This window comes from Quercus lobata, chromosome 5 (genome assembly GCF_001633185.2).
Source record: "Quercus lobata isolate SW786 chromosome 5, ValleyOak3.0 Primary Assembly, whole genome shotgun sequence".
Lineage (NCBI taxonomy): Eukaryota > Viridiplantae > Streptophyta > Magnoliopsida > Fagales > Fagaceae > Quercus > Quercus lobata.
This window is the reverse complement of record NC_044908.1, coordinates 18018349-18036568: the sequence shown is the minus strand read 5'-3', so window position 1 is coordinate 18036568 and position 18220 is coordinate 18018349. Positions and strand designations below refer to the sequence as shown.

The following is an 18220-nucleotide window of genomic DNA, read 5'->3' as shown; positions in this document are numbered from 1 at the left end:
AGCATCAACAGTACTCACCAGTGGAGCATAGTACTGTGTGTTTCTACTCTTTTTCTTCTTCTTTTCATACCCCATATTCTCGATATATGGTTTTCTTTTTCTTCTCAATCTAAATCCGTCTCTTTTGCACCAAATCAATAAACAAATAAATCCTTCTCTTTCAATTCAATTCGCTTGTGTAACTTTAATATGCAGCCATTGAAACTTCCTCTCCTGAGTTACTAACTTTATAATAGGGAGAAATAAAGTAAATGCATATATTAATTATCTATAGTTGTGCATTAATTATCTATATCAAATGAATTTATTTATATGTTTAATTTTATAAACTTTATATAACATATAATTCTTAGTTGGAATAATAATACTACCTCCGTTCCATTTTATTTGTCCTCTATTTCATTTTGGGATGTCTCAAAATATTGTCTTGTTTTCAAAAATAAAAATTATTAGTTTACTAATGTTCTTATTATACCCCAACTTTATTTACAAAACTATTTGAAAAGGAAACTAACTAATATTTAAAAAATCAATTTAATTGGGGCACCTTTTTAGTTACCTCATTAAAAATAACTCTTTTTAAAAAAAAAAATGATAAATTTATTTAAGGGTAGTTTTGTAAACTTATACATTTTTATAAGGCAGACAAGACAATAAATGATATTTCCTTAAAAAACTTGACTTTTCAAACAGGATAAACAAATTGAGACGGAATGGAGTAATAAATGTGGAATATGACTTTTTTACTCATGTTTAGTTGCTTTGACAACAATTGACACAAAAGTCATAAAAAATTAAATATTTGTGAATTCACTAAAATAAATTTTAGTCCTTTAAATTTCCTAACTCCTTTATATATATATATATATGTATGTGTGTGTGTGTGTGTGTGTGTGTGTGTAATAGAATAAATATATTTATTTTGTTATAGCATAATGAAATTTTAATATAATTTTTCTAAGATTTATGTGAGAAATAATTTTTTATATGCGAGAAACAATTGAAACACTATATCATGCAACAATTGAAGCAATGTCCAATAGAAAAGGGAAAAAATTGGGTCTAAATCTTCTGTCCCACTCTTCCTGCTCCACTAAATACTCCACAAATAAAAACATGCCACATGATCATCTATTTTATTAAATGCTAAATTTATAATTTCTATTATTTCAATTTCCTAAAATAAATAAATAAATAACCCATCATATTTAAGTAATTGAAATAAGGAAAATTATTGAATACTCCAGGAGTATCATAAATGTGTACTCCTCTTTCTCACATAAATTGTAAGTCTCACCATAAATTTAATTAGTGGGATCCACAATTATGTGAGAAGAGGGAGTACGCATTTATAATATCTCGGGAGTCCAATAATTACCCTTAAAATAATAGAAAACATAAATTTAGCATTCAATAAAATAAATGAACGTGTGACATGTTTTTATTTGTGGAGTATATAGTGAAGTAGGAAGAGTGGGATATAAAATTTGGACTCGAAAAAATTAGTAGCACACAATAAGTGGCAGAGCTATAAAATTTTCTCAAGGGGAGTCAAGCCAAATGTATCATTGTATTCTAGTAGCTTTAACTCTCTATATAAATGCATACAACTTTCTTTTTTGAAAACAACAAAAAATTTTTGCTAAAGAGATTTACTTATATATTTTTATTAACTTATATTTTAAATGCTCCTAAACTTAATGACTTATATGTGACAAAAAAGAAAACTCAACATTGAAAGGAAAATAAAGGAGACAACAATAAATTAAAGAGTATTTATATATATATATATATATATATATATTAAATGAAAGGAGGCCATCATCTAAAATTTACTCAATACTTAAAAATTTTAACATTAAATAGAGGGGGAGGGGGCATTTTTTGAAAATCCAGGGGGGCGCCTTGCATGCTTATCTATATTAACCACTATATCATGTAATTTTCAATTTGTGAACACATATATAGTGTGATTTCTATTTTGTCTATAAAATAACTAAAGATTACAATTTTTTTTACAAGAAAATTTATTGAATTTTTTTTTTTTATACATCGATAATTGGGAGATTTGAATCATGAATGTCTATATTGGAAATTGAGATGCCAACCAATTAAGCTACAAGATTTTTAGTAAACTTATTGAAATATTGAAGAAAACTAATATTAATAAATTGCACTGCATATCGTGCGGGAATTCAGCTAGTTCCTGTTAGTACATGGACTCTAGAAACTTTGGCCTTATTGATTCTTATATAAATCTAATTCATTCCTTATACAAATATTTTATATCTTGTTATTATTTATATATATCGGATGTAATTGTATTTGTACCTTAAAATAAATTGGATCCAATGTTCCAAGTTCTAACTTTCTTTTCCGTTTCCTTGTTTCTGTTTTCTTTGAACAGAGGTAAGTAGAGTATTTTTTTTTAGAGGTAATTACAACATACTGCTAATCCCGCAGCTCGAATCTTTTCCCCCCTAAACCCCCAAGCACTTTGTACATAGGGAGATGCCAATTCAGTTACAAGGCCTTTGGCGAACAGAGGTAAGTAGAGTAGGATTCTGAGAGCTCTACTCCCATATATAGAGTAGCTTATATTATTATAGCATAATTATAAGAATTCTACCTAGTATTAAATTGTCAAAGGATGATTTATTGGTTTAATATTTGGGTAGTTGATTCAACTATTGTATTTATGACTAATTTATTTTAAATAAAAATAAATTATAAGATGATACATTGATGATAAACATAAAAAAAAAAAAAAAAAAAAAAAAAAAAAAAAAAAAAAAAAACAGACTATATTCAATTTAAATAGAAATATTCAAGTATAAGAAAGATTAAAATTAATATAATAAAATTTAATGCGTGAGTATATATTAAAATAATCATTAACAACTCCACCTGAATTCCAATTTAGGCCAAATTTTCAAATCAAATGATACGTTGATGCATCTACTTTCTAAACGTAGTGTCCGTTTGGGCAGCCAAGAACTTACTCATCCGTGTGTTCATTTGTGCCAATTTAACTCACAAGGGGTTCAAAGCCTAGCTGTTCATATATAATATATAATCTCAAAAATCAGGTAAAATCTAGAACTAGAATCAAAACCGCTTCTTTGACCGTATGATTTTAAAAATCATGTTAACAATAGCCCTTAAAATACTTTACAATTTTTCCTTGGGTTTTTTAATTTTAAAATTTTTTGTAATTATGTTGTTGTTTCCCTGCTAGAGTGGCGCATTTTACAAAGGGTTTAATGATATGGTCCTAAGGACTTGATTTGACGCCAAAGATCATTCCCATAAAAACTCAATTTAAGAAACAATCAAAACTCATCATCACTTGAACTCCTAAAATTTAGGGTAAATTACTTAATTGATCCGTAACAACAACAACAACAACGCCTTAGTCCTAACTTAATTTTGAAGATTGACTATATATATATACATGGATCCTTATCTTATTAGTTAAGTTCAATCATATGTATTCCTTTCATACACTCTTTTCTATCTAAATTCATACATTCTGATACTTTCTTAATGTCAATTAACATATGCTTTTTTTTTTTTGATAAGAAACATATGCTTTTTTATTACTTCAAACAATGCATCATTTAACAAAAAAGAAAATAACAATTCAGTCATAAATTTTATGTGCTATTTGTTGAAAACAAAACACATAATGCATGTAGAGAGGAATAACAAACGTCTAAAATCTACAACTATTAATAAAAAATTCCCCAGACACACACACACACAAATTGGTTAGAATTTGAGTTTGTAGTGATGGCAAATTAAACCATTACAAGTTGTAAGTTTTGTTTAGTTAGAATGTTTACTGTCAAGTCCAAGACAAAGAACCAAGTCGAGGATAAAGAAAGACACAAATCTAGTTTTTGTGATTGGTATTTGATTTCTGTTCGACCTGTCTCTCCTTTTATCTTTCTTTTGGTATATTTATCTTTATAACAGCATTGAGACAAGGATTAAGGAAGAGTGGTTTATTCTTTTTAACGAACTCTAACTCCCCATGGGTATATATAACAAAATGATGGGGAGCTATAGTTCGAAAATTGTATGAACTTTGTCTTAGGTTCTGAAACGTGGAGTTTATCTTCAAGATTTGAATTTGAATTTGACAAAGAAAGTGGACCGGTGGGATTTATTTATTTATTTATTTATTTTTATTTTTAAATTTAAGAACATTATCAATAAGATGCACTGTTTTAAATTTTGAGCTTGGCAATGGAAAAATTGGAGGACTCAAATATGGGTTGCAAATCAAAGTTTCTAGCTGAGAGCTCTAATTTAAAAACATGTTAGGAATTTACTGATTCACCCGTATTTACTATTTCTTTTTGTTAGGAAAAATGTTAAATATACTCTAGTGACATTTTTAAGTGCATTTTTAACAATATAGAAAAATGGAATCCAAACAATCCTATAATTTTAACTAGAAAATGCTAAATTTACAACATTTTCACAACAATTCCTTAGTGCCAAGTTGTTACTAGTTCTAATATGGATCCATCAAAATTACTTTTTGTCTACTAGTAATAGCTAATAATAACTTATTATCTCAATTTTATTGTAAAATTGTTGTGGACATAGTATTTTTTAATGTTAACAATGAAAAAGTGATTAAATAAGAAAATATCCTCTACAACCTTGGTTGGACCTTGATCCAACCTTAAAAAGTTTCAACCTCTTTCTTTCTTGATTTTTTTTTTTTTGAATAGTCCAAATTTCAAAATCATGTCATAATCCCCTTCTAGAAATTAGCAAATTAAAACCTCCGATCATTACTACACTTCACCCGAATAATGCCGGTATAGTACCAGTCCCTTTGTCCGAAATTTACTTTCTTATAACCATCCATCATAGCAGTACTTTTCGGTGAAAAATTTCATACAATAATTTTATATAGAATCTCTTTATAAATTCTCATTCTTGATACTTGATGTAGGACACGGTTTATTTAAATTTTGTAATTATGTAATTACAACATTTTAATGTAATTTTTGTTATTTTAAGTTTAAGTGATTTATTTCCTTGTTTTAGGTGCTTTTAATGTTGTTTAGTCAAATGCTTTCATAGCTGCCTTAGGGTTTCTAGCCACCCTAGGTTTTCTTTTTACTATTTAAATGCATTGCAGCCTCCAAAAGCAATTCAATTTTTCAAACTATTATCAATAAACACAAACTTTTTGTCAAATTATTTCTTTGGTGGATTCCAATTTTCTTCTCCTTGTGGATTCAGGGAAACCCCTTGTGGATTCGAGGTTTACTACCAGAAGCTAATAGTTTAGTTTTTGTTTCATCAAAAGAGTATCGTGTATACTTTCTTCAGGCTTTTGTGACATCAATTGGTATCAGAGCCTTGACTTACCCTGGTTTGATGGATAACCGGCAAGACGGTAACCACCACAACAACAATGGTGGCAACAACGTCGACAATGCAGTCCTCACTAGGGCTGAGTTCCTTGAGTTTCGTAAAGATGCTTGTGATGAGAATCAACAATTTTTTGAAAAGAGTTAGCAAATTGTAGGCGAAATGCAAAAGATTGCTACTCTTCTTGCTAGGAAATCATCTCAAAACAACCATGATCAATATATTCAAAGATGCATTCCTACCTATAAGAAAATTCCATTTTTGGATGAAGTTATGTGTAAGTTAGATTTTATTGATTGACTTCTTGATTTGGAAGAGTATTTTAATTTTTGGAAGATTTGTGATGAAGTAAAAGTGCGGCTTGCATCTAATAAATTAGACAATGAAGTAGAGGAATGTTGGGAAGATATTCAAATCGATAGAAAATGACAAGGTAAGCATCAAATTCACTCTTGGCAAAGAATGAAAAGAGTATTAATTGATTTATGGTTTCCTAATGACTATTATGATATACTAGATTATAAAAGTGTTGATTATAAATCTGTATATTCATACGAAAAGGAATATGTTCAAAACATGAAAGGTCAACCACAAAACCAAAATTATCACAGCCAAGTCCATGTGTTAACTTGATTTAAAAATTGATTGATTAATTTTTGAGTTTTGTACATTTTAGTACATGCTATTTATCTTGATGTGTGAATTGTTAAAAATTGGGAATATATATATATATATATATTTTTTTTTTTGAGATATGGTGGATAATAAATGTGGAAATATTTTCTCTACTAATGAGGTTGATTTGAGTTCAAAATGCCTTGACACATGAAAACATTGCATGCTAAATTTTTATATCATTGAGATCTATATTATATAGTCTTAACTGATTGTGCCTGAGATGTTTACATGCATTTGTTTATGGGTCATATAGTATCAAGTTTGCATATATTGAAAGAGAGAATATTTTTCTTCATGTGTATCCTCAACTTATATGTGTCTTTATTTTTCCTCACCTCCTAAATTTTCCCCAAAAATTGTTTTTCCCAAAACTTGTTTTGTTTTTCCTATTTTTATAGAGGGAGAAAGCTATTTTTAAAACATTTGTTGTTCATAGGGGATGTTGTTGCTCTTCATAGGGGGAATTGCGCCTCTATTTTCTATAGAGCTGAATTGTTTTGTGTTCCTTTGGTTCTCTATTTTCTTTTGTCCTCTATTATGTATGTTTTCTGTCTACCTTCTGATTGAGTTGTCTTTGTCAATAGGTGACAAAAAGGGGGAGAAATAGAAGAAATGTTGAAAAGGTTTTTATTTGTATTTATTTAGGGGGAGATGAAATTGTTTTGTTATTTTCTATTATTGCATATTTGTTATGTATTGTTCATCTATTTCCACACATGTGGTGATGTGCTCTTTTGAGTATTTCAAGAAAGACAGGTACTAACTGATTAAGACCTTCTGCCTTTTATTGCAACTTCTAGGTTAGGAGTCTTAGATTGGGATTTATGATGTAATTGGGCATATTATTGTAATACGGTTGTTCTTGTATTTGAGCGTTTCATATTGTATGCAAGTTTTGTCATGGATTTTGTAAGGTTGAATTTAATCGACCATGTTTTGGTTTTATTCCGTGATAAATTTGCTTGTAATACAGTACTTAGAATGTATTTAGGTGCATGTAAGGGTAGTGTGTGAGAGAGTGTGAAGAAATGCTCAAGACTGTGCAGTGAAGCAGGGACTCACGGCTAGATCTCGCGGGAGGCTCGCGACTTGCAAGCTACCAAAAGTTGCACACGTGCAGAGCATGCAGGGGAGCTAAACAGTCATGCCAGTTGGAGCACTACAAGACAAAAATTCAAACTGGCCATTCAGTTAGCTCGTGGCTTGAACTCGCGACTCAGTCAAGTTGCAAGGTCAAGTCGCCAACCAACCCTATTTTGGAAAAACTGACTCTTCACATTCCATTCTTACACCAGTATAAATACCCCTCATTCCCACAAATATGTGTGACTATTCAGAAAGAAAAACCCTAAGAGAGGTTTCTTCAAAACACCCACTCAATTAGAGAGTGCTACTCATTCACTACAACAAAATGTATTTTCAGTGACGAAAAAATTCGTCACTAAAAGTCCAGTTTTTCGTCACTAAGGACTTTTAGTGACGAAATTAGACTTTTAGTGACGAAACTCATTTCGTCACTGTAGCCCCGTCACTAAAAGTCCTGGTGACGAAAAATTTCGTCACTAAAAGTCCGATTTGATTTAAAAAAAAAAAACTTTTAGTGACGAAAACGTTTCATCACTAAATGTTTTCCTCACTAAAAACACTATTCAGTGACGAAAATATTTCGTCACTAAAAACTCTTTAGTTTACTAAATCATATTTAGTGACGAATAATTTTGTCACTAAAACTATGTTCAGGTACATATAGTGACGAAAAAATTCGTTACTAAAACTATATTTAAGAAAATCCAAGCACATATAGTGACGAAAATTTTCGTCACTAAAACTATTTCTTACAAAATTTTGCTATATTTAGTGACTAAATTTTTGTTACTAAAACAATTTTTTGTTGCTATATTTGTGACGAAAATATTCGTCACTAAAACTTATTTTCTGTTTTTATTTTTTTCATGATTTTGATATTAACCTGTAACCTGTCATTACATTATTAAAACCTCACATTTGAATAACACATTTATCTCAACAACACATTTATAAAAAAAGATTCATAACATTCCATAAGTAAAAAATAAAATAAGTATATAATTCAAACTCCTTCCATACAATAATTGTTTGCAATACATACAATAACTCTACCTAAACCCTATTTTAGAACTAATGGAAGATGTTCTCATATGTCTTCAAGTAATGCCAAAAGTAAATCTCCTAAAAGCCACCAATAAGAAATCTGCACAAATATAAAAATAATAATTCGTTAAAACCGTAAAGTAAAAACATTAACTATGTTATAAGAAATATTTCTAACAATGCATTAAGAGTAACCACACCAATAAATTAAAATCACAACTCCTAATGTATAAGTTGTAAAAAGCAAATAAAGTACTAACCAAAAAGTGTTTTAACTATCCTTGTCGATAGTAATTCCCACAATGAATACACGGACACGGAATATTACCACTCACGTCCACAACTACCCTTGCAAAATTAATAAATGCATTGACCTCTTTAATATATGGATGACTTAATCTGCCATCGGGTGTCTTACCTATTGTCATCCAACTTTTATCCATGTTTGATTACAATTACAAAATGAATGCTATTTTAGTAAAATAAAGACAACTCATGCATAGTGTATTCTAACATCTAAATCCATATGCTACTTAGATAAAGTTCTATCATATTCATAAATGCACAAGTCTATATTAATACTTAAACAAATATACATTGCACACACAAATATACACTCCTAATATGCATTTAAACGACCTTATAACTTCACGCAAGCCACTCGCTTGCTCCAACACAACAACCCACCACAAAGCCAATCACAAACATCACAACTATAATGCTTACAAGTATTGAAATTGAATAAAAGAACACAATTGCCACTAATCAACAAGTTTCATTCATATTTGCAAAAAATTAAAAACACTCCCAATATGAATTTAAACAGCCTTATAACACCGTGCAAGCCACCCGCTTGCTCCAACACAACAACCCACCACAAAACAAATTTTCAACATCACAACTATAATGCTTACAAATATTGAAATTGAATAAAGGAATACAATTGCTACTAATCAACAAGTTTCATTCACATTTGCAAGAAATTAAAAACACTCCTAACATGAATTTAAACCACCTTATAACACATTGCAAGCCACCCGTTTGCTCCAACACAACAACCTACCACAAAACAAATTTTCAACATCACAACTATAATGCTTATAAGTATTGAAATTGAATAAAAGAACACAATTGCTACTAATCAACAAGTTTCATTCACATAAGCAAAAAATCGAAAACACTCCCAATATGAATTTAAACCACTTTATAACACATTGCAAACCACCCGTTTACTCCAACACAACAACCTACCACAAAACAAATTTTCAACATCACAACTATAATGCTTATAAGTATTGAAATTGAATAAAAGAACACAATTGCTACTAATCAACAAGTTTCATTCACATTTGCAAAAAATCAAAAACACTCCCAATATGAATTTAAACCACCTTATAACACCATGCAAACCACCCGCTTGCTCCAACACTACAACCCGTCACAAAACAAATTTCCAACATCACAAGTATATATAGAGTTTTATAAGTTTTTAACTAAAATATACTTACTTTGCTCAATCATTTATTCAAGGATTGGAAACATGGACTCATGCGGATCAATCAATAGTCCCAGCAATACAATATGCTGACTCAAAATTCAATTAACTAATATTTAGAGAAGACAAAATATAAGGAATTTTACATATACTTTATTATATTTTATTAGATCAAAAAACTTGTATCAAAATATATTTTGTAAAAAATAAAGCGAGAATAAATTTTAAAAAAATTATATAAAAATCAAACAATATAAATAAAGTTTTAAAAAATGGAAAAACAATCAATACATAATCAAACATTTGAACTGCTCTAGAATAAAAAAACAACAATATTCTAATATGATAAAGGAAATTAGTTATCTGTCAAAAGCTCCACTCAAATTGAATAGTCAAAAATCAGAATCCATATTCACATTAAAAAATAACTTTTCTGTAGTAATCAACACTCTGGTATAAAAGATAACACACAAAATACCCATGTTTCTCTCTCTATATATTTTAAACTATTTTTACCATACCCAAAAAATAAATAAATAAATAAAGGAAATTACACACAAAATAACCATGTTCCTTCTGAAAATTGTTAAAATAAATCGCATAAAAACATTGCAATTCCACTAATTTGACACAAAAATCAGATTATAAAAAAAAAAATATATATATATATATATATTTATTTTTTGAATGTTGAAAAAAGGAAATTACCGATTTGAGAATGAAGCAACGAAGTCGAAGTTCGGTGAAGGCGAGAGTGCTGTGAAGGCGAACGGTAGCCGATTCGAAGGAAGGCGAACGGTCGCCAGGAAGGCGAATGGTCGCCGATTTGAAGGAAGGCGAACGGTCGCCGGGAATGCGAATGGTCGCCGTTGAGCTTAATCGGCGACGGTTGGCTCTTAACGGAGCTTCATCGGCGACGGTTTGAGCTTCATCGGCGACAGCTAAGCTTAATCGTGACAGTGGGAGTTCAACGGCGATGGTGGGAGCTTAATCGCGGCGGCGCCGTTGAGCTTAATCGCGACGGTTTGGCTCTTTGTTTGTTTTTTTTTTTTTTTACTGAAATATGGCTTTGAAGACTTTGAAAACTTTGACGGGGTGTGTGTCTCACTGCTTAACCCATTTGAAAACTTTGTTTTCGCTGTGGAAACGTGGAAGGCATTTCTAAGTTTTTGGTAGCTAAGGTTCTGAGACGGCCAAGCAGAGAAATGAAGGGTTGAGTGGGGTCTATTTGAAAAATTGAAAGATTTGATTTTGTTTTGTTTTATGGTTTTTTTTTTTGGTTATAATGTGATTGGTGGAAATTAAGGCATATTCTATTATAAGATTCAAGAGAGTTCTTTTTTTAATACGTGGGGTGGGCAGGTAGAGTTTGTTGAGAGTATGTGAATTACGAGAATGGTGTTGTGGTGAGGGGACTTTTGATTTTGTGAGTGAGGGTAGATTTGTCAACTACTTAGATATAGTGCTCTGTTGAAAAAAAAAAACCTCTAAAAGCTTTTGGTGCATGTGCTGGGTATTGAAATTGGACTTTGAAGTCTTTAGTGACGAATTCCAGTTTCGTCACTAAAGACTGGGCTTTGTTAAGATATTTAGAGACGAAATTCATATTTCTTCACTAAATTATACTTTTAGTGACGAATTATGATTTCGTCACTAAAAACATATAAGTGCACAACTATTATTATTTTTAGTGACGAAAGGATTTTCGTCACTAATTCTTCCTTACAGTGACGAAAGGATTTTCGCCACTAATACTATCTATAGTAATACCTATAGTGACGAAATATTTCGTCACTAAAAATTTCAACTTTTAGTGACGAAATATTTCGTCACTATAGATTAATTAAATTTGCGCCAAAATTTCCCTCTATTGGTGCCCATTTTTCAGAACACAATAGTGACGAAATTTATTTTTCGTCACTAAATGTTATAATTTTTTTCATTATCAGTGACGAAATTCATATTTCGTCACTAAAGTTGTATTTTTAGTGACGAAAAATATTTCCTCACTAATTTTCGTCACTAAAAATACATTTTGTTGTAGTGATTTTTAGAGAGAAATCTTTATAGTTTCTTCTCATTCCCTCTCTAATTGTCATACCTATTGAGAGGAGATTCTATCCAAACACTATCCACACCCATTTAGAGTGGTGAGTGTTTTTAGAGTTTTGGGAAACATTGGAAGATGCCAAGGATGGTGGATGCTATGGATTATAGCGAAATCCGGTAAGCTGGAAAAGAAAAAGGTTCGGCGCAACCTCGTTGGAGCAAGAAGTTTAGAGGGCTTAGGTACACTGGGTAGATTAGGCTTGGAGAGTCTATTGCTGTTCATGTATCCTAACTATATTTTCTAGTGGATTATTTACCACTTGGAGGGCGGCGGAAAGGTTTTACGCCGAGAGCTTTGGTTTCCTCTTCGATAACACATCGTTGTGTTATCATTGTGTTTGCATCTCTCTTCCCTTAATCTTTGCCTTTTATTTTCTGCTGTGGATGTGATTTTAATTGGCTTAGATTGGTTACCAATTCTGTTTATAGCTTGTGTTCATTTTCCACACACTTATTATTTGTCATAAAGCTTAAATTGATAATTTTGTTATTGGGGGTCTAAACATTCAAGAGTGTTTTATACACAATTTGAACTTTCAGATTGTCAAAGGGAAAGATTGTTAGGTTCTAAAAGTTTAGAACAATTGGCAAACCGTGAACATAAATTTGTCTAAATATAGATCTTAGAGTTTAAGAAGTTATATTAGACAATACTTAAAGTGCTACAAGTCAGAATTCAAAGAACATACACGCTGCAGGTTCAGAAAGTCAAAATCCAACTGGTTCGATTGATCAAGAGAATTTTTCAATCGACCAGGAAAATTTTTCAATCGATCGGAAGTCACAGATCAACAAAAATCAGCAAATGAAGAAAGCCCATAACTTGTCCATTTGAAGCCTAAATTGCGATTTGTTTTTTTGTAGTATTTAAAGGACATTATAAGCTAACCCTAGATGGGTTTTTTTAAGAGGTTTTTAGGGAGAGAAGAGTGCATCTAATTGTAGATATATATTGTTTTTGTACCCAAAATTGTCTCAAATCTTCTACCGGCAATTTTCTTTGAAGAAACTCAAGATCCAGTGTTGTAGAAGTTGCTACTATAAGATCAACTACTGATGGTAATCTGAAACCTTTGAGTAGGATCTCAAAGTCATAAGTGTGGGAGTTTATGTGCTGCAAATCCAAGAGAGAAGAGTTCATGGATTCGGAACTTACATGTGATCGTGTCAATAAGTTACTGCTGAAGGTAGCAATAGATTTAGGGTAAATCTTTTGTAAAAACTTTAATTCTCTATTAGTGGATTTGTATACCTTGAAGATAGCTAGGTCAAATCTTCTCTAGTTTTTTTTACCTTGAAACTGTTGGTTTCATTGGTTTTCTTGGGTGATTATATCTTTGTATTCTTTACTTTTCTGCTTGTGTATGATACGATCTTTCACTATTTAACCCAGATCTCATAATTAATTTAAGTAACCACTTGGCTAATTCACTAGGTTTAAACAATCTGTTTTAAGGGGTCTAAACAAACAAACAATATTTGCTAGATAAATTAACTGCAATATAGATGGTTATAGGGGAGGCAATGATTCAAGCAGGAAATATGGGGTTTCAAAAATTGATTTTGATAATCACTTTAACCGAAATTAAGAGCCTGCATACAAGTGGAGTGTCTGATCCTTGGCAATATGCAACTACCCTAGAGGACTCTTAGACTGTAAGAGCCACTGAGAATGAAGAAATATAAAGGCCAAAAGAAGAAAGGGCATAAAATAGTAACTTCTAATAGTGGTAACTGAGAAAATATAAACGTAATTTCAAAGAGTTGTGACTGAAAAAGCATTTTTAGCTTGATTGTCACTCACATTCATAATTAGACAAGCTTTAAAAATATCACTTTGGTTTCAAAAATAAAAATAAAAAACCTGCTTAAAATAAGAAAAAAAGAAGTCAATAAATGAATATTAATATTCCAATTAACATTCAAGCTTAAAAGTTATACTTCTATACTTCAGCAGTTAGAAATGAATCGGATAACGCATTGCTCTGAGGCACCCATACTCCTCTATATCTCATGCCTGAGTGATTAATTAATTTCACAGCCTTTAAGTAATGACGCCAACATTTGGTGTTGAAGCCACTGCAGCACTTTTACTTTTCTTCTCTGCCCATTAAGGTCTCGTACAAGGGCTACAATATAAATCAAAAGAAATTCAATAGTCAGCATGATACTCATAAACCGAACAAAAATTTCTCACTTATAAATAATAAACAGTTTTCTTTTCATTACAAAATGTATACCTTTATGAATTTGCACTCAGGATTCGAATGTACTGATAATATCTTTGGATGACAACTCCATAACAGGCCATCTATAAGAGCAGTGTAATCTTCTAATATTGGAACATTAGACAACATCAAATGCTTAATATTTGGTCTTGGAGGAATGCTTTCTTCATTTAAGTCCGCCTCATATCTGATTAACTGTGTATCAAAACAGTAAATTAGGAGTTTATCTGTTAAATTTAATAAATAGGAAGGGGAAAATATGGTATCAGAGTGCGTTGCTTACTAATGATCACTAAAATTGAGAAAGTATATATATGTGTGTGTGTGTGTTTCCATTTAATTGTGTACTTACTGTTGGAAGTGGAATGTCAGTTCACCAAAAGTTTAGAACTTGGTTCTGCTGAAAGTTTCCAACATATCGTCTCAACCAAAGTAACCATCGCATGGTTATTTGATAATCATTGAACAGATTGTGTTCAGTTTCTTGTGGACTTGAAGAATTGACAAGAATTATCGATGGTGTTGACGTGCCACTATATTTGAAGGAACGCAGATTTTCACAATTGATCTTAACAGTTGGTGAAGAATCAGAGTAATGATGCAAATGTAACCTCTTAAGTCGATGACTTGAAACATCAATGTCTTTGGAGTCGAACAACACTGCTAAGTCTTCAAGCAGAGGAAATTTAGAATTAAGCTCTTGAAAGAATTTCTTTGTAAGTCTGAACCCTTTAATTTCCAGCTCCTTTGCATTATTGCATGCAATGAAATTCAAATCCAATTTGGCACGGATCCAGCCTTCACAGTAGAGAGTTCTGAGTGCAGGTGCTTCAATCCTAATCTTTTGAACATTTCTTAAATATGCCTTTTTAAGCTTGCGAACATTGACAAGTTGAAGAGAGCTTTTGCACCTTCCAATGTAACTCCTTGGGAACATGTCCACAGTAAGTGCCTCCAGCGAAGGACAGCAAGATAGGACTATAGGAGCTTCTGTACTCTCTTCCGTTCACTTGGATAAACATCCATTTCCTCTATAGACTGTTCTCGCAAAACAGTAAACTTTCCATTGTCGTCGCCGAATAAGGAATCCACCAGCTTACAACCTCTTAACTTCAATACGGTTAATGCTTCAGCACCAAAAACAGTCCTAGGCAAAGTATAGCTTTTGATATTTTCTTGGCCTTCAATTCCAAGGTCTAGCTTTTAATTTTAATGTGATTTTTCATGAGTAATTGCATCCAATTATCGATACAAGATGCATCTATAGTATCACGAATTTTCATTCTCCACTTGAATTCTCTGACAAGTACCTTCTGCTCCTTGAGTATTACTAGAGCTTCATCAACTCTGTTCACAAACTCCTCAGTTTCATAATGTTGACGAGACAAACAAAATTGAACGCAACTTAAATCACACATAGGGAGCGAAATCCATGCTCGTCGCCACGTCTTTGACAAGACACTAGTACGAGCTGCGTTTTTTGAAGGCATGAAGAAGAGGATGTGTTGAATGATGTGTTTAGGCAGCTGTGATATAAGATCGAATGCATCAATACTAACCGGAGAGTAATCGAGCTTGTGGACCCTCTCCTTCCTTTGAATAACCATCTTCCTAGATTGGAAAGATGGATTGGAAAACATGTCTTCACTTGCTGCGGCGCTCTATCGGAGTGGGGAAAACCCTGGGCCTGATAACATCTCCTCGTGTTTTTTAAGGAAAACATTTAGAGTTTAAATCCTCTAATAAAACTTTTGTTCTATTAAGGAGAAAGAGAGAGAGAAAGTGTTCTTTGTAGCATAGGCTGAGTATTCTTCGAAGAATTTGGTGTCTGGATTAGATTAGGAGTGTTTTTTTTTTCGGGAGAATCTAGATTAGGATAATCACGAGTCTACTACGTGAATTATGAGGAAATTAACAATGTTACTTTCGTAACTAAAGTAACCTCAGAATTCTAATTACCTTGGAATCGAAGAAGAATCAATATTGTGATTGCATTCTTCAACCCAACAAAACCCAGGTTACAAGTAGGTGTAGGAGGGCTCAACCTTAACACAGATAACAATTTTAGATGAATCGTGTATTAATTGCAAATTACTTTTTTGTTTTTCATTTTTTTTAATATAAGTATTTAACTAGTCATTAATTCGTGCATCACACAGGATAGACTGAAAAACCCTAATTACTTTAGATTCAACTGCATACTAAAATGATAATCTTCTTATTGTAATAATAAAAAAAATGATAATCTTCTTACTAATACAATACTTCACAATTTTTTCAACAAAATTCACATAACAGCTCTTTGAGTGTGACTTTGCTCTGCTAATAGGGAAAAATATAATTCCTAAAACCAAAACCAATCTACAACAATCAGTAAAACCCAATTAAACGTATTTGTTTTAAGTATTTCTTCAACACTTTGAAGGGAATTGAGAAACCAAAGAAAAAAATATCATAAGTGTTGAAAAACTAAAGAAAATAGTAATCAGTCATTAAACCAAAAAAATTAAAAACCAGGTTCAAAAGAAATTGTTTTTCTTTTTTAATAATTCTAAAGTCACCAATCCATCGATCTGCCAAAACTGACTTGATCTAATCCAATTCACTAGGTCTAGTTAATTTTTAAGAGTTAATAGGTTGGGTTGGATTGTAAAATTATTTTTTTATGGTGGGTCGGGTTAGGTGCAGGTCAACAGATTCACAAATTCGCCTAACTTAACTTGACCCCCTATATTTAATATATATTAAAAAATATATTATATAATTTTATTATTTACTCTTTTGTTTATCAATTGAGTTGGAATATCTAGAACTATATGATATCCTACTAATTATAGAATAATAAAACTAGTTCATGTTTATATTGTTTCTTAGCTAAGTTGATTTGAACTTTGAAGCACTAATAAAGTAGTTTATGTTGGTTTGGTGCTGTACTCAGGTTCATATGGTTATAAAATTGCTCTTATTTGTGTTTATACTGTTCTAATGCTGAATTAAAAATAAAAAACTGTCCAATCCATTGGTCCAATGTGAGTCAAGTGAGTTGAGTTGGACTCTTGTAATGGGCTGGGTTGGTTGGGTTATAATTTTTTTTTAAACCCGACCACGGTGGGTTGGATTGAAAAAGCCTTTTAACCTGACCCAACTCAACCCATGTACACCCCTAGTCCTCAACAACAAAATAAACTAATGACACTGGTTTCTAACGTTTTCTCACTGTATACCGCCACTTACCATGCAACTAATAGCTTTTGAGTGTGACTTTGCTTTAATAATAAAAAAATATATTCCCTAAGCCAAAATCAATCTGCAAAATTTAGTAAAACCCAATCAAATGCATTCGGTCCAAGCATTTCTTCAAACACTATGAAGGGAATCGAGAAAGAAAAAAAAATCAATCATTAAATCAAGGAATAAAAAAACACTGAGGTCATAAGAAATAGCATTGGTTTTATTTTTTGGGGCTCTAAAGTTCTCAACATCAAAATAAACCAATGCCATTGGGTTATAAAGACTTCTCATTATGTATCACTGCCGTTTCTTAAAGAAAGATCCTATAAAAATTAGAAATTGTCAACAACATTAAATAGAAGATACATATATTTCATCAAATAATGGTCGAAGTTGGAACATACTTTTGGGTCTAAGGATTTATAATAAACATAGTAAAACCATGCTTTGAAATTTGTCAACTCATTATCAGCATCTTTTGCAATATTAATAAAAGAAAAGAAAATCCTCATGGATCTTGCTTCAAAAAATTGTAAATATGAATCTCAAACCGACATATATTATACTGCTCAAAACCTGACATTTATCAAAATTAATCATCTACCATGGTAAATTGAAGAAGACATAGAGTATACCATATACAAATTAGTTTTGACACAACTATAGCAAGACATCTTTTGTAGCATTGAGATCCCAAATAGAAAAGATACCTAAATTTAATCTAGAAAAATATTAAAATTGAAATTCATTATGAAAATTTAGAAATATGGTCATGTTATATGTTTAGTATGTTGAGCAAGGTTGTTAAATCCGGATTGGACTGGACGGTCTGACCCGAGCATCCGTGACCTGGACCCCAATCCGATTCTTTAGCAAGAGAAAATGGGTCCTGAAATTTAGTTAGGAAAAACGCATGCTCCAGGTATATAACTAGCGACCTCCTACGAGTTTT

At 31.5% G+C, this 18220-nt stretch overlaps 1 protein-coding gene across 1 annotated transcript; it reads right to left on the bottom strand.

Annotated features, from left to right (window-relative positions):
* Nucleotides 1–15015: 15015 nt before the first annotated feature.
* Nucleotides 15016–15644, bottom strand: LOC115990105 (FBD-associated F-box protein At5g56370-like). Its single transcript, XM_031113967.1, has 2 exons — nucleotides 15348–15644; nucleotides 15016–15237 (listed from the first exon to the last, which is right to left on the bottom strand). The coding sequence occupies exons 1-2, from the start codon at nucleotides 15642–15644 to the stop codon at nucleotides 15016–15018; spliced, it is 519 nt and encodes a 172-aa protein (XP_030969827.1).
* Nucleotides 15645–18220: the final 2576 nt, after the last annotated feature.

Coding starts and splice junctions, on each gene's coding strand:
- LOC115990105 (XM_031113967.1), bottom strand. CDS start 15,644: ATGGTTATTCAAAGGAAGGAGAGGGTCCACAAGCTCGATTACTCTCCG. Junction 15,238..15,347: donor TAATACTCAAGGAGCAGAAG/GTACTTGTCAGA, acceptor TAAAATTAAAAG/CTAGACCTTGGAATTGAAGG.